This window comes from Oryctolagus cuniculus, chromosome 12, assembly GCF_051225735.1.
Source record: "Oryctolagus cuniculus isolate XC-2025 breed Fujian yellow rabbit chromosome 12, ASM5122573v1, whole genome shotgun sequence".
Lineage (NCBI taxonomy): Eukaryota > Metazoa > Chordata > Mammalia > Lagomorpha > Leporidae > Oryctolagus > Oryctolagus cuniculus.
Window position 1 is genome coordinate 26,348,118 of NC_142878.1, and position 21,959 is coordinate 26,370,076.

Below are 21,959 nucleotides of genomic sequence, written 5' to 3' on the forward strand. Positions count from 1 at the left end.
TTTGTTGTAAAGGGACTTTTGAAAAAAGCCTTCATTAAATGAGGGCCTGACTCTTGTGGGTAAAGAGTGATGATGGCACTGCGCTAAAAGATCTGTTCTAGAAAATTTTAGCTGACCTGGAGAAAAATGTATGATTAGGGAAAAAGAAAAGTCTTGGTGAATATTCAAGAGAACCATGTGATTACAAACCCTGTTAGTAAAATCCAAGTCAACTGGCACAAATCAGATGTTAAAAGTATCAATGAATTTCAGAGTACACAGTTACCTTTTTACAGCACTTACTTTAATTTCTGGTTGAAACCAAGTCTGTGTCTTTGTGTCAAACACGTGGACATCATTGTGCCATCCCCAGAAAATCTGCTCCTCCTAAAATAGAAATTTTAAAATGTCTAAAAGATTTTACAATTTTTATTTTGTTAAAGGTTTAAAGCTCCTCCCCCCCTTTATTTGAGAGAAAGAGATAAGCACATGCTCCCATCCACTGGTTCACTCCAAATTCCCACTGTAGCTGAGACCAAAGCCAGGAGCTGGGAATGCTGCCCAGATGTCCCCTGAGGGTAGCAATGTCGAAAACAACTTAAGCTATCACCTGCTGTCTCCCAGGGTCTGCATGGGTGGGAATCTGGAATCAGGACCTGGAGTCAGGAAAGAACACCAAGGGTCCTAACCAGCGATCTGAACTCTAGGGCAAACGTCCCCCATCGTTGTTAGTTTTACTGCCTATTTATGGGTAAAATTAAAACTCTTTACCAAAAAGGAAGTGAGCGCCCCTACACTGAGAAAGCTGGTGCTTCTATCAGGGCCTCACAAAGTGTGCTTCCAAGCCCACTTGCAGCAGCACCTGGTATCTGTTCTTTCCACACCACTGCCGGCAGTGAATCATAATTTTCATGTTCACAATCCCTCAATTCTCTCAAAGTGCTGTCTTTTTAAATTGTGGAAGAAAAGAATTGGTAGCTTTGGGACCCGCAAGGAGGGAAGGCCTACACTTCCAGGAATGGAAAGTTCCTACCTGTACTTGCGGGGAAGAAAAGTCCTTGTCAAGGTCCCCGGGGGTGCCTAAAGGTCAACCAATGAGGATCAGACCCGCCTCAACCTTTAACCCCCACGCCCTGAATCTATAAAAGGAGCTCTCCCAATCTCTGATGTGCGACTTCCCTGGCCCCCTGCTCTGTTGCTCTGTTGGGACCGGGGAACCGTGCCCGGGAGCGGAACCCCAATAAAAGCCTGTGAATTTTTTTTTTTTAACTTTTATTTAATGAATATACGTTTCCAAAGTACGAATAATGGATTACTATGGCTTCCCCCCCATACCGTCCCTCCCACCCACAACCCTCCCCTTTCCCACTCCCTCTCCCCTTCCATTCACATCAAGATTCATTTTCGATTATCTTAATATACAGAAGATCAGCTTAGTATACATTAAGTAAGGATTTCAACAGTTTGCTCCCACACAGAAACATAAAGTGAAAAATAATAGATGATTTTTTTTAATGATGATGAAATCAGATCAGACCTATTGTCATGTTTAATCCCAGTGAGAGTCAAGTTGGGAGTTGATAGTTTCTTTTCTTTTCTTTTCTTTTTTTTTTTTTTTTTTTTTTTTTTTTACAGAGGATCAGTTTAGTATGCATTAAAAACCCACAGCCAACATCCTATTGAATGGGGAAAAGTTGGAAGCATTTCCACTGAGATCTGGGACCAGACAGGGATGTCCACTCTCACCACTGCTATTCAATATAGTTCTGGAGGTTCTAGCCAGAGCTATTAGGCAAGAAAAAGAAATTAAAGGGATACAAATTGGGAAGGAAGAACTCAAACTATCCCTCTTTGCAGATGACATGATTCTTTATTTAGGGGACCCAAAGAACTCTACCAAGAGACTATTGGAACTCATAGAAGAGTTTGGCAAAGTAGCAGGGTATAAAATCAATGCACAAAAATCAACAGCCTTTGTATACACAGACAATGCCATGGCTGAGGAAGAAATTCTAAGATCAATCCCATTCACAATAGCTACAAAAACAATCAAATACCTTGGAATAAACTTAACCAAGGATGTTAAAGATCTCTACGATGAGAATTACAAAACCTTAAAGAAAGAAATAGAAGAGGATACCAAGAAATGGAAAAATCTTCCATGCTCATGGATTGGAAGAATCAATATCATCAAAATGTCCATTCTCCCAAAAGCAATTTATAGATTCAATGCAATACCAATCAAGATACCGAAGACCTTCTTCTCAGATCTGGAAAAATTGGTGCTGAAATTTATATGGAGGCACAAGAGACCTCGAATAGCTAAAGCAATCTTGTACAACAAAAACAAAGCCGGAGGCATCACAATACCAGATTTCAGGACATACTACAGGGCAGTTGTAATCAAAACAGCATGGTACTGGTACAGAAACAGAAGGATAGACCAATGGAACAGAATTGAAATACCAGAAATCAACCCAAACATCTACAGCCAACTTATATTTGATCAAGGATCTAAAACTAATTCCTGGAGCAAGGACAGTCTATTCAATAAATGGTGCTGGGAAAATTGGATTTCCACGTGCAGAATCATGAAGCAAGACCCCTACCTTACACCTTACACAAAAATCCACTCAACATGGATTAAAGACCTAAATCTACGACCTGACACCATCAAGTTACTAGAGAACATTGGAGAAACCCTTCAAGATATTGGCACAGGCAAAGAGTTTCTGGAAAAGACCCGGGAGGCACAGGCAGTCAAAGCCAAAATTAACTATTGGGATTGCATCAAATTGAGAAGTTTCTGTACTGCAAAAGAAACAGTCAGGAGAGTGAAGAGACAACCGTCAGAATGGGAAAAAATATTTGCAAACTATGCAACAGATAAAGGGTTAATAACTAGAATCTACAAAGAGATCAAGAAACTCCACAAAAACAAAGCCTGTGAATTAATCGATTCGTCTGCCTGGGAAGATTTGTTATGGCGCCGGACACCTTGCAAGAATGACATTTATCTTCTGAAATCTGTCTCCCTTCCGCATATGCTCAGAACCTCATCTATGCCATTAAAAACTTTAGGAGGCCATGGTTTCTGATTCTTCTTTCCAAAAAGTTCTACTCCCTCAAGAAATTTTCTCGTACAGGTCCCAACCGTGCTCCCTGTCTTTTTTATCCTCAAGGGCCAAAATTCTTCGTCATCAAGGCTCAGATTTGGCAGTTACATTGAACGTGGCATCTTCCAGGTTGCTGAAATCCTCCATCAGTACTTGAGCTTTTCTCTGTGCCATTTTTACATTCTATGTTAGAAATACATCACTTGTTTTTGATAATGCATGGCAAGCAAGTCAAACAAATGCAATAAGTTACTTAGTTTATAACCTAAACCAAAAAAAAAAAAATCTACTTGTACAATAGAAACTTCAGGACATGTTCATTAGATTGATTAACTGTACTAAAAAAAAAAAGAATTTCATTTTACTAACTAAAAATAATTAGCTATAGGGACTGGTGCCGTGGCATAGTAAGTTAAGTCTTCACGTGTGATGCCAACGTCCCATATGGTTGTCAGTTTGTGTCCCGGCTGCTCTTCTTCTGATCCAGCTCTCTGCTTATGGCCTGGGAAAGCAGTGGAAGACGGCCCAAGTCCTTGGGTCCCTGTACCCATGTGTGAGACCTGGAAGAAGCTCCTGGCTCCTGGTTTTGGCCTGGCCCAGCCCTGACATTTGTGGCCATCTGGGGAGTGAACCAGCAGATGGAAGACCTGTCTCTCTCTCTCTCCCTCTCCCTCTCCCTCTCCCTGCCTGTAACTGTACCTCTCAAATAAATAAATAATCTTTTTTAAAAATTAGCTATAAATAGTTAAAATTTATAGTCTGAAAAATATCAGTAATACTTTAAATAACAAAGTTTTAAGCATATTTTTAAAACCCCAAATCCACACAGGAACATGGAAAATTTAAAAAATGTCCATATACAAAGCAACACACATGAAATATACACATTAACATTAATAATTACAATAATAATATATGCTAGAAGAAGGTAAAACTAAGTATCACGGAAGAGTTAGGGAGAAAACAGAGAGGAAACTCTACTGAAATTAGAGAGATACAGTGGACCTACGTGGAGAACATGGGTACCCACGGCTCAGGACTCCAGCAGCTAAAAGCCTACACACCAGAGTTGGAAAGTGAGGTGAAACCAGACCATGGCAGCCTAAACCAGTTGTGAAAAAGCTGCAGGAAGAGCCTAGAGGGAACCCAGCTTGGAGCGCCGTTGGGGAGAGTGTACTAGAGGAAAAAAACAAAACAAACAAAAAAGGACAGGATGGTTACGTTTCTCTCTTCCCACTCACTTTACAATGGTATCCTGTAACAAGCCAATAGAGTGGGCACCATTTTGGACATATGTAACAGCTGTGCCAGCTCATGTCTGTGCACAGCAACCAGCCTAGTGCAGACTCCTAACCCTGATGGGGAGAACTAACAGGGGGCTAGGAGCTTGTGACTGTGTGAGGCTTCTGTACTGGGACTGTGAAAAAAACTGACCCCTACCTTACACCTTACACAAAATCCACTCAACATGGATTAGAGATCTAAATCTATGACCTGACATTATCAAATTATTAGAGAACATTGGGGGAAACCCTGCAAGACATTGGCACAGGCAAAGAGTTATTGGAAAAGACCCCAGAGGTACAGTCAGTCAAAGGCAAAATTAACAAATGGGATTACATCAAATTGAGAAGTTTCTGTACTGCAAAAGAAACAGTCAGGAAAGTGAAGAGGCAACTGACAGAACGGGAGAAATTATTTGCAAACTATGCAACTGATAAAGGATTAATAACCAGAATGTACAAAGAGATCAAGAAACTCCACAACAACAAAACAACCCACTTAAGAGATGGGCCAAGGACTTAAACAGGTATTTTTCAAAAGAGGAAATCCAAATGGCCAACAGACACATGAAAAAATGTTCAGGATCACTAGCCATCAGGGAAATGCAAATCAAAACCACAATGAGGTTTCACTTCACCCCAGTTAGAATGGCTCTTATACAGGAATCAACAAACAACAGATGCTGGCGAGGATATGGGGAAAAAGGTACCCTAATCCACTGTTGGTGGAAATGCAAACTGGTAAAACCACCATGGAAGACGGTTTGGAGATACCTCAGAAATCTGAATATAGTCCTACCATATGACATGGCCATCCCACTACTCGGAATTTACCCAAGGGAAATTAAACTGGCAAATAAAAGAATTATCTGCACCTCCAGGTTTATTGCAGCTCAATTCACAATAGCTAACATATGGAATCAACCTCAATGCCTGTCAACTGAAGACTGGATAAAGAAATTATGCGATATGTACTCTATGGGATATTATACAGTGGTTAAAAAAAATGAGATCTGGTTATTTGCACAAAATGGATGAATCTGGAAAACATTATGCTGAGTGAAATAAGCGAGTCCCAAAGGGACAAATACCATATGTTCTCCCTGATCTGTGACAACTAACAGACACCTAAAAGGAAACCTGTAGAAATGAAATGGACACTATGAGAAGCAATGACTTGAACAGCCCTTGTCTTGAGTGTTGAGGAATAGTTTATTATTTTATTGTTTTACAATTTTCTTTTTCACTTAATATCATTGGTTGAGCTCTTTACTTTACACAGAATTATTCATAGGTGTTTAAATCCAAATGAAAATAGATCCCAGTAAAACCTAAGAGTAGGAATAAGAGAGGGAGGAGATGCACAGTTCGGCACACATTCCCATGGACTTGCCCCTAAAGGTAAAGCTAAAAACTTGCTATGGGACTCCAAATCCCATTAAGCTGGGTGGTACTAATGCCACTTTATGTGTTAAAGTGATCATATTAAGTGTGTAACTGATCATATAGATAGGATTAAGTGTCAAAGGGATCACATAAATAAGATCAAGTGTCTGTTAATAAGAACAGATAAATTAAAAAGGTGAGAAAGTTCTAGCATGGGAAGCAGTCCACACAGCAGATTCATAGAATGGTGAATGCCCTAAACAGCACTCTGACCTCAGAGTCAGCCCTTAAGGCATTCAGATCTGGCTGAAAAGCCCATGAGAGCAGTTCAGGCATGGAAAGCGAAGACACTGTGGCAAAAAATGATCTACATGAAGGATCTCTGTAAGTGAGATCTCAGTGGAAAGAAGGGGCCATCAAAGAACGAGGTATTTTTTTCTGAAGGGAAGAGAGAACTTCCATTTCTTTATGGCCCTGTTTAAATAATGTCAGAGTTTGTAGACTCAAGAGGCTTCCATAGCCTTGGCAGCTCATGACAAGAGCTTCAGGTGATCACTAATGTCATAAATAAGAGTGCCAATTGTTAAATCAACAACAGGAGTCACTGTACACTTACTCCCCATGTAGAACCTCTGTCCTTAATGAGTTTTACTATGAGAATTAAATGTAAAACTTGTTTTCAAACAGTTCTTGATATTTTGTGTGTCTGTGTGGGTGCAAATTGTGGAAATCTTTACTTAGTATAGTGTTGGTCTTCTGCATGTAAAGTTAATTTAAGAGGCTGGCACCGTGGCGCAGTAGGTTAATCATCTGCCTGAGGTGCTGGCATCCTATATGTGCGCCAGTTCTAGTCCTGGCTGCTCATCTTCCAATCCAGCTCTCTGCTGTGGCCTGGGAGGGCAGTGGAGGATGGCCCAAGTGCTTGGGCCCCTGTACCCGCATGGGAGACCAGGAAGAAGCAACTGGCTTCGGATCGGCGCAGCTACGGCCATTGCAGCCATCTGGGCAGTGAACCAATGGAAGGAAGACCTTTCTCTCTGTCTCTCCCTCTCACTGTCTATAACTCTACCTCTCAAATAAATAAATAAAATCTTTTTAAAAATAGTTAATTTAAAATGAATCTTAATGAAGAATGGGATGAGAGAGGGAGTAGGAGGTAGGACAGCAGTAGGGACAGTAGAGTGGATATGAGGGGAAGAACTGCTATATTCCTAAAGCTATACCTATGAAATTTATATTCATTAAATAAAAGCTTTCTAAAAAAAAAAGAAAGTAAAATTGAAAAGAGTTATTGTGCATCTTGATGGTGAGATGAATGACTGTTTTAGAGTTAACTTTTGAAATAGTTTATTTTTATAAGTCATGACTTCTTTCACTAATAATGATTTATTCTCCAACTAGTAAGAATAAGTAGGGGCCAGCGCCGCGGTTCAATAGGCTAATCCTCCACCTGTGGCGCTGGCACACCAGGTTCTAGTCCCGGTCGGGGCACCGGATTCTGTCCCGGTCGCTCCTCCTCTTCCTGTCCAGCAGAGCTATGGCCCGGGAGTGCAGTGGAGGATGGCCCAAGTGCTTGGGTCTGCATCCACGTGGGAGACCAGGAGAAGCACCTGACTCCTGGCTTCGGATCAGTGCAGTGTGCCGGCCACAGTGTGCGAGCCGCAGCAGCCATTGTGGGGTGAACCAACGGAAAAAGGAAGACCTTTCTCTCTGTCTCTCTCTCACTGTCCACTCTGCCTGTCAAAAAAAAAAAAAAAAAAAAAAAGTAGGAAAAATACCCTATCAACTCACTGCTTCTTATCCTGAAACAGCTCTGAGCTATTAATAGCTCTAGTGGACATATCTCTTAAAAAACAGCTACTGTGATTAAATATGAACAAAACTCTCTAGGGTTGTGCCAAAGCCTCCAGTTGTATAACAGAAGCAGTCCAGGTGATCAATGATGTAAGAAAAGAAAGTATTATACCCAGCGCCATGAAGGCTAACACCCCTGGTGAAAGCCTCTCCCCCAACTGGATCCAAATCTAACAGAGAAAACAGATTTTTTTTTAATGTAGTGTCCATTACAGTAAATTGCTAAATGCTATAGTGAGAAAACCTTGGAGACCTTACTAAATTAGAGTAAACTGTAATTAGTCTCTTACCCAAGATGCATCGTGAACATCAAAACAGTCTTGGAGTTCATTGTGTCTCCTATACCCGTAACCACCAAAATATATTAATCTGAAAAGATAAAAATAAAAAAAATACACTTTAGGAGTTCTGCTTTCAATACATTCATAAAAATTCAAGTAGATGGTTTCTTTTACCCTAACAACTAAAAAAAAAAAATCTAAATTAACTGCAAAATCAATGGGCTGAGAAAACATGGAGACCTAAAGCAGTCAGTTCCAGAAAGTGATGAGCTCTTAGTATGAGGAAAAGGACCTATGGCTGCTTTCATTCTTGGGGTAACAGCAGGAAGAGAATGAATTCAGTACACAGAGGGTTTGTGAACAGAAACCACCCAAATCTCTAACAGTCACAGGCAGGCTGGTATGGCCAATTAGGATCTTAAAAAACCCAGGAGCAGAGCAGTTTTAGCCCACTCTGTCACTCCTTTACAGTCTTCAGTAAAGGTTCGGGGTCAGTCACCAGTATCTGGGAGCAGTGGACAGTTGAACAAACTCCCTTGAGGAAACCTGAACTTCTGAGCACTCAAGTTTGGGACTGGGCCTCAGAGTCACGCCAAACCTTTATGCCACAGGGGATGGTGGCCTTCAAGGACAAAGGGAGGAGGTACAAGGCTGAAAGAGATCCAAGGTGGAGAAAGCATGAGGACTGGCCCAAAGACCCACCACTCAGGAAACCAAACATGGAGAGAATTCTCATCATTGTGAGAAACGGGAACTCAGCTTTGAAAAACAGCTAAAAAAAAAAAATCTCTAGAAAATTTACAGTGCTGAAACACAGGGCCCTGGTGAAAGAAAGTTCAGCCTTAAAAACATCTGAAGTTGGTGGTAAAACACAGTTAAAAAGCTGAACAACACGTCAAGAGCCTCGGGTGATCACTGACGTCATAATTAAGAGTGTCAGTTTTTAAATCAACAACAGGAGTCACTGTGCACTTCCCCCCCATGGTGGACCTCTGTCCTTAATGAGGTGTACTATGAGAATTAATGGTAAAACTTGTCTTCACACTGTACTTTATACTTTGTGTGTCTGTGTGGGTGCAAATAGTTGAAATCTCTACTTACTATAGAGTTGTTCTTCTGTATATAAAGTCAATTAAAAATGAGTCTTAATGGAAAATGGAATGGGAGAGGAAGTAGGAGGTGGGATGGGAGTGGGGATGGGAAAGTGGGAATGGGGGGAAGAAACACTATATCCCTAAAAGCTGTACATACAAAATTTGTATTCATTAAATAAAAACCTTACCCCCCCCAAAATAAGCTGAACAAAGAACACACATAGATCAACTACAGATTAGACATCCTTGAACCCCATTCTGGCAGCCTGAAACATGACCTGCCATGTAACTTTCTGGAGGTAAAAATAATTTATTCCAATTTTACTGTTCTTTCATATAGAATGTCTAACATATAATCAAAAATTACAAGGTATATGAAAAGGCAACCCACCTCCCTCCTCCCCCACCCTGCTCTGTCTGTCTCTCTCTCACACACACACACACGCACACAATAATCCATAACTGAGGAAGGAGTCAATATAAGCAGATTCAGAGTTGGCCCAAATATTTTTTAAAGATTTATTTATTTATTTGAAAGGTAGGGGTACAGACAGGCAGAGAGAGAGAGAGAACATGAGAGAGGTCTTCCATCTGCTGGTTCACTCCCTAAACGGCTGCAATTGCCGCAGCTGGGCCGATCTGAAGCCAAGAGCCAAAGGCTTCCTCCACATCTCTCACTTAGGTGCAGGGGCCCAGGGACTTGGGCCATCTTCTACCATTTTCCCAGGCCATAGCAGAGAGCTGCATCAGAAGTGAGCAGCTGGGACTCGAACCAGCACCCATATGGGATGCTGGCACTGAAGGCAGTGGCTTTACCCACTATGCCACAGCTCCAGCCTCTGGTCCAAATTAGAATTATCAGAAAGAACCTTTAAAATCACTACAATGAAAATGCTAACAGATCTAGTGGAGAAGGGCAGACAATCTGCAGGAAGAAATGAGTAATTTAAGCAGAGTCATGGAGCCAAGACAGGGAAATAAATACAAATGATAAAAATGGAAACCATGATGTCAGAATTAAAGAATTATTTTTGACAGGCTTAACAGTAAGTGGGACACAGCAATGGAAAAAAACAATAAACTCTAAGTCAAGTCAGCAGTTCAATAAAAATATCCAAAAGGAGACAAGCAAGACGGCAACACTGCCAAAGGAACATAATGATGCTATGGTAACAGATTCTACATAAAAGGAGACTGATACAATGCTTGATAAAGAATTCAAAAGAATGATTATACGATTGCTCAAAGAGACGCAGAGGGGCCTGTGTGGTGGCACAGGGAGTTAAGTCACCACTTGCTGACACCAGCATCCCATGTCAGAGAACTGCTTTCAGTCCAAGTTGCTCCACTACCGATGCAGTTGGAAAAGAAATGGAAGATGGCCTAACTGCTTGGGCCCCTGTCACATGTGTGGGAGAACAGGATGGAGTTCCTGGCTTCAGCCTGGCTCAGACCTGGCTGATGTGGCCTTTTGGGAGAATGAATTAGCAGATATAAGAACACTCTCTCTTCTCTTCATCCCTCCCACCTTCCCTCCTTATCATTCTGTGTTTAAAAAAAAAAAAAAAAACTTTAAAAAAAGAGATACAAGAGAACACTGAGAGTTTAACAAAATGAAGAATGCAATGCATGATATGACCAAAAATTTCAGAAAAGACACAGAGATCTTTTTTAAATAATTTATTTTATTTATTTGAAAGACAGAGTTAGAGTGAGAGGTAGACAGAGAGAGAGGTCTTCCATCCACTGGTTCACTCCCCAAATGGCTGCAACAGCTGCTGCTGCACCGATCTGAAGCCAGGAGCCAGGAACTTCCTCTGGGTCTCCCACGTGGGTGCCGGGGCCCAAAGACTTGGGCCATCCTCTACTGCTATCCCAGGCCACAGCAGAGAGCTGGATTGGAAGAGGAGCAGCCAGGACTAGAACTGGCGCCCATATAGGATGACGGCGCTTCAGGCCAGAGCTTTAACCCACTGCGCCACAGCGCCAGCCCCAACACAGAGATCATGAAAAAGAACTAAGGGGCTGGTGCTGTGGTGTAGTGGGTTAAACCACTGCCTGTAGCACTGGCATCCCACATGGGTGCCAGTTCGAGTCCCAGCTGCTCCACTTCCTATCCAGCTCCCTGTTAATGTTCTTGGGAAAGCAGTGGAAGATGGTCCAAGTCCTTGGACCCCTGCATACACATGGGAAACCTGGATGAAGCTCCTGGCTCCTGGCTTCCACCAGGTCCAACCCCAGCCATTGTGATCATTTGGGAAGTGAACCAATGGAATGGAGACTTCTCTCTCTGCCTCTGCCTCTCCCTCTCTGTAACTCTACCTTTCAAATAATAAATAAATCTTTAAAAATTATAAGAAAAGAAAAAGAACCAAACAGAAATATTTGAAATTATAAGTTATTCTATAAAATAAAAAATATAGTTGAAAGTCTCAACAACATACTAAATCAATAAGAAGAAAGCATGGAAGACAGGTCTTTTTAAATATCACAGTCAGACAAACAGGAAATAAAGACAAAAAGATTTTTTGAAAGATTAGTTTTTTCTTTTTTTACAATTTATTTATTTGAAAGGCAGAGTTACAGAGAAGCAGAGGAAGAGAGAGAGGGAGAGGTCTTCCATTTGCTGGTTCACTCTCCAGATGGTCACAACTGCTAGAGATGGACCGACTGGAAGCCAGGAGCCAGGAGCTTTCTCCAGGTCTCCCATGCAGGTGCAGGAACCCAAGGATTTGGGCCATCTTCTGCTGCTTTCCCAGGCCATAGCAGGGAGCTGGATCAGAAGTGGAGCTAGGACTTGAACCGGCACCCATATGGGATGCTGGCACTGCAGGTGGCAGCTTTTACCCACTACCCCACAGCGCCAGCACCTATTTTATTTATTTGAAAGAAAGAGTTATAGAAAGAGGTCAAGAAAGAGAAAGAGAGGTCTTCCATCTGCTGGTTCACTCCCAAAATTGCTGCAACAGCTGGAGCTCAGCTGATGTGAAACCAGGAGCCAGGAGCTTCTTCTGGGTCTCCCACATGGGTGCAGGGGTCCAAGGACTTGGGCCACCTTCCACTGCTTTTCCAGGCACATCAGTACGGAGTTCAAGCAGAAGTGGAGCAGCCAGGACACAATCTGTGCCCATATGAGATGCCAGTGCTGCAGGCTGGGGCTTTAACCTACTGAGCCACAGCGCCAGCCCTGACAAAAAAGATTTAAAAAAAAAAAAAGAAGATAGCTTCCAAGTCCCTTGGGACAACATTAAATGAGGAAATATTCAAATCTGAGGGATCTCTGAAGGAGAAGAGAGGGGTGAAGGCACAGAAAACCTACACAAAGAAAGAATAGCTGAAAATTCCTCCAGTCTTGAGAATAATATGGACATCCATGTAGGAGGCCCATGGGATCCCAAGCAGCCATGATCAGAAGGGATTCTCACCATGACCCACTCCAAACTTTCAAAAGTACAACAGAGAACAAATTCTAAAATTTGCAAAAGTGCCATGTCACATTTAATGAAGCTTCTATTAAACTAACAGCAGATTTCTCAGCAGAAACCACACAGGCCAGGAGGAATGGAATGATATACTCCAAATTCTCAAAGAAGAAAACTGTCAACCAAGATTACCATATCTGGCAAAGTTACCCTTCACAAACAAAAGAGAAATAAAGACTTTCTAAGACAAGCAGAAGCTGAGGGAATTCATCACTCCCAAGCTGGCCTTTCAAAAGATCTTAAGTGAAGCTTACAAACAGGAGCAAAAAAAAGATAAACAGCATCATGAAAACAAGTAAAAGAATAAAACCCACGAGAAAAAGAAAAAAAAAAGGTGTCTGGGCCTGGTATTGTGGCATAGCTGGTAAAGCTGCCACCTGCAGCGCCAGCATTCCATATGGGTGCTGGTTCACTCCAGGCTGCTCCACTTCTGATCCAGCTCTCTGCTATGGCCTGGGAAAGCGGTAGAAGACAGCCCAAGTCCTTGGGCCCCTGTACCCATGTGGGAGACCCGGAAGAAGCTCCTGGCTTCGGATCAGCCCAGCTTTGGCTGTTGTGGTCATTTGGGAAGTGAACCAGCAGATGGAAGACCTTTCTCTTTCTCTCTGCCTCTCTTTTTCTCTGTAACTCTGCCTTTCAAATAAAGAAACAAACAAATCTTTTCAAAAAAAAAAAAAAAAAAGAAAGAAAGAAAGAAAGAGAAAAAAACGTCTTCAAAATAATAAGAAACATTTTAAAAGGCAAGACTAAGTTATAATTTATCAATAGTAACCTCAATGTAAATCACAAGGACACATGGAGAAAGGGGGCTCTTAGACATTTTTGGTAGGAATATAACTGAGTATAGAGGTTGCTTAAAAAGCTACAAACAGAGCTACCCTGTGATCCAGATATCTCTCTACTGGGTAAATATACAAGGGAAACAAAATCAGCCTATCAAAGAGATTTCTACGTTCACTTGCTGAATTATCCAGCATGTAGAATCAACCAAAGTATCTATTGACTGATAAATGGATAAAAAATGTGATATATATATATATATATACATGTGTATATATGTATGTAGGTATATGCAATGGAGTGTTATTCAGTCATAAAAAAGAATGAAAACCTGTCATTTGCAGCAACATGGATGAAACTGGAAGAGATTAGAATAAGGGAAATAAGCCAAGCACAAATAGACAAACATGTCCTCATTCACATGTAAAAACTAACAACGAAGTTGACTTCTTAGAAGCATGAATAGTGGTCCCTGGAGGTTAGGAAGTAGAGGGAGGAGAGAGAGGGAGACTGGATATGAGTAACAAAATACAATTACCCAGGAGGAGTAAGTTTTAATGTTCTACAGCATGGCAGGGCGACTAGACTTCACACAAATTTATTATGTGTTATATATAACTGAAGAGATGTCTGAAGTTTCCCAACATATACAAATGACAAATGTTTGGGGAGACAAAAAAAGATAATTGTCCTGATTTAACCATTATACATTGTATATATGCATTGAATTACCTCATTGGACCTGTTAAACGTACAATTATATATCTATTAAAAGAAAAAAGATTTTTAAAGGTTTATTTATTTACTTGAGAGACAGAGTTACAGATAGAGAGAGAGTCTTCCATCTGCTGGTTCACTCCCCAAGTGTCTGCAAAGGCCAGACCTGGACCAACCCAATGCCAAGAGCCAGGAGCTTCTTCCAGGTCTTCCACTCAGGTACAGGGGCCCAAATACTTGGGCCATCTTCGACTGCTTTCCTGGGCCATCAGCAGGGAGCCAATTTGGAAGTGGAGCAGCTGGGACTCAAACCATATGAGATACTGGCACTGCAGGCGGCAGCTTTACCTGCTATGTCATAGCACCGGCTTCAAGAAAATTTTTAAATATTTATTTTCATCTACTTGAAAGGTAGAGAGACTGGGAGTGATGGAGGGGCAGGGGGAGGGAGAGAAAGAGAGAGAGAATCTTCCACTGGTTCAGTCCCCAAATATCCAAAACAGTGGGGCTGGACCAGGCAAAGCCAGGAGCCCAGAACTCTATTTGGGTCTGCCAAGCAGGTAGCATGGATCCATGCACTTGGCTATCATGTGCTGCCTCCCAATGTGCATGCAGGAATCTGGGTAGGAAGCAGAGTAGCCAAGACTTAAACCAGTGCTACAACATGGGACATAAGCATCCCAAGTGGTAGCTTAGTTGCCATGCTACAAGGCCCACCCTAAGAAAGAAAAGAAAAAAAAAAAGTAGAATGACCAGATGTCTGCTAATAGCAGACTAAGCAATCTAGTTCTGGAATTTTATCCAGCAGCTAGATCTGCTACTCCAAATATACAGATACTCACTACAGCAAAGTGTGTAATAGCAGAGGATTTAAAATGACCCAAGTTTTGTTTCAGCTATAAAGAAAAGGTTAAGTAAACTATGGTACCTCTATAAGGGGGAATACTACATAGCTGATACAACAAAAAATTAAAAACAAAACCAAAACAAGTCCTAACTAGGGATACAGAAAGAGGAAAGATCTCTGCAGTACACCCTTTTTGTTTCCGTTTTTGTTTTTTAAGGACCATCCATTAATGTTTATTTGATCTGACAGAATCTGCATTATTAAAAGGTAACAAAATCTGAGCTTATATTGCATCTGACAAATTAAGATCTCCAGGATCTAGAATATTATGTAAGCAATATCAGCTGAGGGGGAAATAAGAGCACCGCGTGTAGGTGCTCCTGGCAGAGGGGACAATGTCTGCAGCTGAGGTCCAGAGTGTGCAGCGCGTGAAAAACCCTGGAGGAAATGCGACTCTGACTTACTTGGTGAAATGGTTTTCCCTTTCGAGGGGGAAGAAGAGGTGGCAAAAAGGTGTAGGATTCAAAGGCACATGCAGAATGGTTCTCCATTTCAAAATGGTAATAAAATATTTGGATCATGGCACTAGGGCACCTTTGAGGAAAAGAACACTTTCACTAGAGTAGGCTCTTTGCATGATTCTTGAGTAATAATGTACAATTTTCAAGAAATAAAGCAACCTTAAAGAATCATTTCACATTAACGGTGGCTATCTGTTTTTCTTCTCGCCCTCGGGGGCTGGCTCTCTTTCCGCATCACAGGGACACTCTTCCACACAGTTCCTCAGGCACCAACCTCTGATTCTTGAAACGCCTTCCACAAAGGAATCATCAAGGATTTTGTCTGCATACAACCAGTATCCTAAACTGCTCGTGGCCAAAATGAACTCCCCTTTTTCGTAGCTGTATTCGAGGCTCCTCAGTGCAGGGGCTTGTGAAGAAGGTTTTGATTCCTTTATTCAAAGGCCGGCAGGCACCACTATAATCATCTATCACTTTATAGTGAACACTTCTGACTCTCTTATCTGCCTTTTGTTTCAGCTGTTCTATTGTTAAGCCATATGCTGGCAACGGCCTTCTCGCACTGGCCATTCCAGTCCATCTCCATCGGGAGCCCCTGACCAGGTAAATACCTGTTTGAAGTTCTTCCATCTATCTCCCAAATCATAAGGAAAAACAAAGATTTCTTCTAGCTGACAATATTGAATTCAAGCTTTAGCCTTCTCTTCAACCCATGATTAAACAGAAGTTTTGGTACTGAGAATTATTTTCATCTAGATAAAAAAACAACATCCCGGGGCTGGTGCTGTGGTGCAATGGGTTAAAGCCCTGGCCTGAAGTGTTGGCATCCCATATGGGCACCGGTTCTAGTCCCAGCCGCTCCTCTTCCAATCCCGCTCTCTGCTATGGCCTGGGAAAGCAGTAGAAGATGATCCAAGTCCTTGGGCCCCTGCACCCGCATGGGAGACTTGGAAGAAGCTCCTGGCTCCTGGTTTTGGTTCGGCGCAGCTCCAGTTGTTGCGGCCATTTGGGGAATGAACCAGAAGATGGAAGACTTTCTCTCTGCCCCTGCCTCTCTGTAACTCTGCCTTTCAAATAAATAAGATGGAAGATTAAAAAAAAAAATCATGAAAAAGAAAAAAATGGTTTTATGTACAAGTAGGGGATGAGGACAGTGTGCATGGAGACAGAAACACATCTTTCAATGTACACTTCAAAGCATGATTTCAATTTTTGACCCACATGAATGAATCACCTATTCAAAAAATTAAATTAGGTAATAAATAAATGAATGCAAAAGAAAAGCAACGAGTTGCTCCCATTTTTATGTCATGGTTCTGATCCAGGGTTCAGAACTGCTATTACCTTTCACATCAAAAAGATCTGTGATCATATCTTGGAAGAAATTTCATCCTTCCAACTTTTCTCTGTTTTGGCCAAAAGCTATCATCCTCATTTAACTGTAACTTATGCAGTAAGTGCGGCTGCTGTCTTACCTGTCTTTATATACCCAGCAGGAAAGTTTATCACGTGGCGTTGGTGGTTGTCCTGCAAAGCTGCTGAGTTTTTCCCAAAGGTAGGTTCCATCTCTTGTTCTCAAATTAACAAAATAAAGCTTTTAAAAGACGAGAACATTATTAGCATGCAAAGCATCTGAAAATTAAATATATAAAGAGGAATTTGTAATCCAAAAATGGATACTACTATGTCTCTTTTTATTAGGTAAAATTTTTACCTATACAAATTAAAAGTGTAGAAATTAATGAAAATGAGACAGTGTTTTAGAAGCAGAAATGGTATATAAAACACAGGAAAAGGGAGCATTTCCCATGACAATTTGTCCTAGGAGTATAAATTAAGTATGCAGTTAATTCTGAAGCAGAAAGACACAGCAAAAGACAAGAACAATGCAAAATAATTGCTGCATTTCACTCTATCTTTAAAATCTTGTAATTATAAACTTAAAATGTTCTACATCTATTTTCTTGAAATATTCACAAAGTTGTGGGGCCAGCGCTGTGGCATAGCGGGTAAAACCGCTGCTTGCAGCACCGGCATCCCATATGCACACCAGTTTGAATCCCAGCTGTGCCAATTTCAAACCTGCTCCCTGCTATTGCGCATGGGAAAGCAGTGGAGGATTGCCCAAGTCCTTGAGCCCCTGCACCCACGCGGGAGACCTGGATGAAGCTCCTGGCTCCTGGCTTCCGCCTGGCCCAACCGTGGCTGTTGCGGCCATCTGAGGAGTGAACCAGTAGATGGAAGATCTCTCTCTCTCTCTGTTTCTCCCTCTCTGTAACTCTGCCTTTCAAATAAAATAAATAAATCTTTAAAAGAATTCATAAAGTTGCAAGACAAAGTGATGCATTCAATAGGACATTCAGCGTGCCACGCTCCTGGATGAAAAGGAAACATTACTCTGTTGCTGTATCCTTGGTCATCGTATCCTCCAAACACGTACAACTTTCCATGAACGCAAGCACCACAGCTTCCTGACATGGAGGCAGGGAGTTCTCCTTCCATGAGGTGCATTCTCCTGCAGCAAGAACAAGATGGAATCCCATAACTTTCCAGAAGCGCCAACAAACATTCCCTTCACATTCCATGATTACTGTTTTCAACGAACGTTGTCTGCCAATTACAATCAAAGTGCAATGGGCACCAGTGCTGGGAAAAACTCTAAGCTTCAGGAAAACACCTTTCAATCTGCAAGGATAAAAAAACACACACACACACACACACACACAAAATTTTCCATACATGCCACTGGAACTCAGAATGTAATGCCAAAGCCTTCGGTGACAGTGTTGGTGTTAAGGGGAACGATTAAAGAGCAGGAAGTAGCAGCAGAAGCAAAGAGCCACAGAGAGGGGATCACTGAAGGAAATGGAAATGGAGGCTTAACGCTGCAGGGTGCTCTAGGTCTGATCTCACACCTCCTGTGGTTTACAAAATCATTTAGAATAGACAGTAAAATCAGAGATACTCTGCAATTTAAAATGACTTACCACAACCCACTATCAATATCATAGGTCCAAATTTCATCATTAGGCAAATATACTTCATTGTCTTCAATAGACTAAAAATATAGAATACATAAAATTATTAATTACAGAGTCATAATTAGACAGTTTCTCAAGAGGAGAAAAATTACAATGAAAACACTGCAAAATGCAAAATTATGCTCCAAGATTTTTTTCAATATAAAATAAGGGAAGTGAAGGTTCTCTAAGAGAAAAATGAGGAAAAAATAAACTTTAGAACAGTAAATACCAAGTACATGAATCTCAACAAAAAGACTCCTGACAGTTAAACTTTTTTTTTTTCTTTGACAGGCAGAGTGAACAGTGAGAGAGAGAGACACAGAGAGAAATCTTCCTTTTTGCCGTTGGTTCACCCTCCAATGGCTGCCGCGGCCGTCGCACCGCACTGATCCGAAGCCAGGAGCCAGGTGCTTCTCCTGGTCTCCCATGCGGGTGCAGGGCCCAAGGACTTGAGCCATCCTCCACTGCACTCCTGGGCCACAGCAGAGAGCTGGCCTGGAAGAGGGGCAACTGGGACAGAATCCGGCGCCCCGACTGGGACTAGAATCCGGTGTGCCGGCGCCGCAGGCAGAGGATTAGCCTATTGAGCCGCATGGCCGACATTTAAACCTTAAAAAGGAACTTTGAGTAAGGTAAAATAGCAAAACCATAATATTTGCAGCAGGTTATTAAAGACAATAAAGAAGCAAAAAAAAAAAGGGGGGGGGTAATACATTTTGGGTACAGGGAAGCAACCAATGAAAGAAATTTTTAAAGATAATTTTTAAAGAGAAATAGGAAAAGGATAACAATCTTATTCAAGTTGAAAAAACATATGGGTTGGGGCCGGAGCTGTGGCACAGTGGGTTAACGCCCTGGCCTGAAGCACCGGCATCCCATGTGGGCACCACTTCTAGTCCCGGCTGCTCTACTTTCGATCCAGCTCTCTGCTATGGCCTGAGATAGCAGTAGAAGATGACCCAAGGCCTTGGGCCCCTGCACCCACGTGAGAGACCTGGAAGAAGCTCCTGGCTCCTGGCCTTGGGAATGGTACAGCTCTGGCCATTGCGGCCATCTGGGGAGTGAACCAGCGGACAGAAGACCTCTCTCTCTCTCTCTCTCTCTCTCTCTCTCTCTCTCTCTGCCTCTCCTCTCTCTGCGTAACTCTTTCAAATAAATAAAAAGATCTTTAAAAAAAAAGAAAAAGAAAAAAACATATGGGATAAAGTAAGCCCTTACATAAATTTGTCATGATTTATTGAAATCTATAAAACAATTTAGGGGCTAGCACTGTGGCGTAGTGGGTAAAGCTGATGCCTGCAGTGCCGGCATCCCATATGGGTGCCAGTTCGAGTCCTGGCTGCTCCACTTCCGATCCAGCTCTCTGCTATAGCCTGAGAAAGCAGTAGAAGATGGCCCAAGTCCTTGGGCCCCTGCAACCACGTGGGAGACCTGGAAGAAGTTCCTGGCTCCTGGCTTCAGATCGGCGTGGCTTTGGTCATTGTGGCCAACTGGGGAGTGAACCAGCAGATGGAAGACCCTTTCTCTCTCTCTCTCTCTCTCTAGCTCTAGCTCTAGCTCTAGCTCTCTGCCTCTCCTTCACTATCTGTGTAATTCTGACTTTCAAGTAAATAAATAAATATATCTTTAAAAAAAAGAAAACACATTAAAAAATTTTTAAAAACCAGCTAGTTTTCTAAAGAGCAGCTTAAGAATTTCTAAAAGTATATGATACGTAAATTAGATGCCTAGTAAATTTTGCTGTTCCTTATTACCATGGTAAATTACAAAAAAGTATATTAACTACTCTCTTTTCACACATACATAAAAATTATTATATTAATTTATAAGGAAACATTTACTTATGTCAATCCAAACAATCGTATTAGATGGTCACGTAAACAATTCAGAAGAAGAAAGGAAGTTCCTTGTAAGATTCTAAGGATGAATGGCATCAGATCCAGCAGCCCCACGTGTACACGTTTCCAAAAGAAATATTATACAAATGAGTTGTCACTATTCTGAAGCTCCTTCCGCAGTTCTCTACTGCTCTTGGCACAGTCTAAAATTTTTAGGGCTCTATACTGTGTGATATGTTAAGTTAGCTCCTGTCCCTCCAATCTTCAACATGCTTTTCATTGATTAAGCCCCAGCTGTCTTACAGTTCCTAAACCTCTCTAATTCCTTGCTGTGATACAGCCTCATCTACACTTGTCCCTCTTCTTAGAATGCTCTTTCAGGGGCCTAGGTTGTGGTGTAATGGGTTAAACCACCACCCTGTGGCCAGTGCCACGCTCACTAGCCTAATCCTCTGCCTGTGGCTCCGGCACCCTGGGTTCTAGTCCCGGTCAGGGCGCTGGATTCTGTCCCGGTTGCTCCTCTTCCAGGCCAGCTCTCTGCTGTGGCCCAGGAGTGCAGTGGAGGATGGCCCAAGTGCTTGGGCCCTGCACCCCCATGGGAGACCAGGAGAAGCACCTGGCTCCTGGCTTTGGATCGGCGCAGCATGCCGGCAGCAATGTGCCGGCCATAGCAGCCATTTGGGGAGTGAATCAACGGAAAAAGGAAGACTTTTCTCTCTGTCTCTCTCTCTCACTGTCTTAACTCTGCCTGTCAAAAACAAACAAACAAACAAACAAACAAACATAAACACCACCCTGTGACACCAGTGTCCCATCTGGGCAGCAGTCTGAGTCCTGGCTGCTCCCCTTCTGATTCAGCTCCCTGCTAACCCTCCTGGGAAAGAAGTAGAAGATGGCCAAAGTCCTTGGTCTCTGCACCCGCATGGGGGAATCGTGGCTCCTGGATTCAGTCTGAAGACATGGAGAAAAACAGGAGCTAAGCCCCATCCATTATATTAAGACAAAATGGAGGGGTCGACATTGTGGTGTAGTGGGTAAAGCTGCCACCTGCGATGCCAGCATCCCATATTGGCACCGGTTTGAGACCTGGCTGCTCCACTTCCAATCCAGCTCTCTACTGTGGCCTGGGAAAGCAGTAGAAGATGGACCAAGTCCTTGGGCCCCTTCACAGGCACTGGGGATCTGGAAGAAGCCCCTGGCTCCTGGCTTCAGATCGGCGCAGCTCCGGTTATTGCAGCCAACTGGGGAGTGAACCAGTGGATGGTAGACCTCTCTCTCTGCCTCTCCTTCTATCTCTGTAACTCTGCCTTTCAAATAAATAAATAAATAAATATTTAAGAAAAAGACAAAATGGAGAGAATAAAGAGGCAATTTTGAAGAGACACAGCCGAGAGTTTTGCAAAACTGTTAAAAAGCCATCTTTCCAACTCTTTCAAATAAAAAAAAAAAAACTCTAAAAAAAGTCATCAATTCTGACATCTAGGTGTTCCTAACAAGTTCCAAGAATGATACATAGAAATACACACCTAGATACTTGATAGTAAAACTGCAGAACCTCAAAGAAAAAGAGATTCTTCCAAACAACTAGAGAAAACATAGATCATCTTCAAAGCAGCTAATGAATGCTAGCATTCTCACTAGCAACACTACAAGGCTGAATAATCTTAGAATATGTGCTTCAAGAAAGCACCTAGAAACCCAGAATTTTATACCCAGGGAAACTATCTTCAAAGAACTCAGGTGAAATAAAGAAATAAT

The 21,959-nt window shown here is 42.1% G+C and overlaps 1 protein-coding gene and 1 pseudogene across 13 annotated transcripts in view; both read right to left on the bottom strand.

The window, feature by feature from the left end:
• Nucleotides 1-21,959, bottom strand: part of KLHDC1 (kelch domain containing 1) — a 77,870-nt gene that overhangs the window by 35,179 nt on the left and 20,732 nt on the right. For 6 of the 13 annotated variants that reach the window (XM_089309277.1, XM_089309272.1, XM_070053689.2 and 3 more), the window contains exons 2-6: nt 18,328-18,398; nt 17,738-17,855; nt 16,816-16,934; nt 7,909-7,987; nt 283-366 (exon numbers count right to left, since the gene is read on the bottom strand). In XM_089309277.1, coding sequence (XP_089165403.1) covers nt 283-366; nt 7,909-7,987; nt 16,816-16,934; nt 17,738-17,855; nt 18,328-18,398 — 471 coding nt within the window. The remainder of the gene's footprint in view (nt 1-282; nt 367-7,908; nt 7,988-16,815; nt 16,935-17,737; nt 17,856-18,327; nt 18,399-21,959) is intronic. The other 7 variants (XM_089309268.1, XM_089309274.1, XM_089309270.1 and 4 more) reach the window with 2 other exon arrangements.
• Nucleotides 15,529-16,092, bottom strand: LOC138844621 (palmitoyltransferase ZDHHC6 pseudogene; annotated as a pseudogene).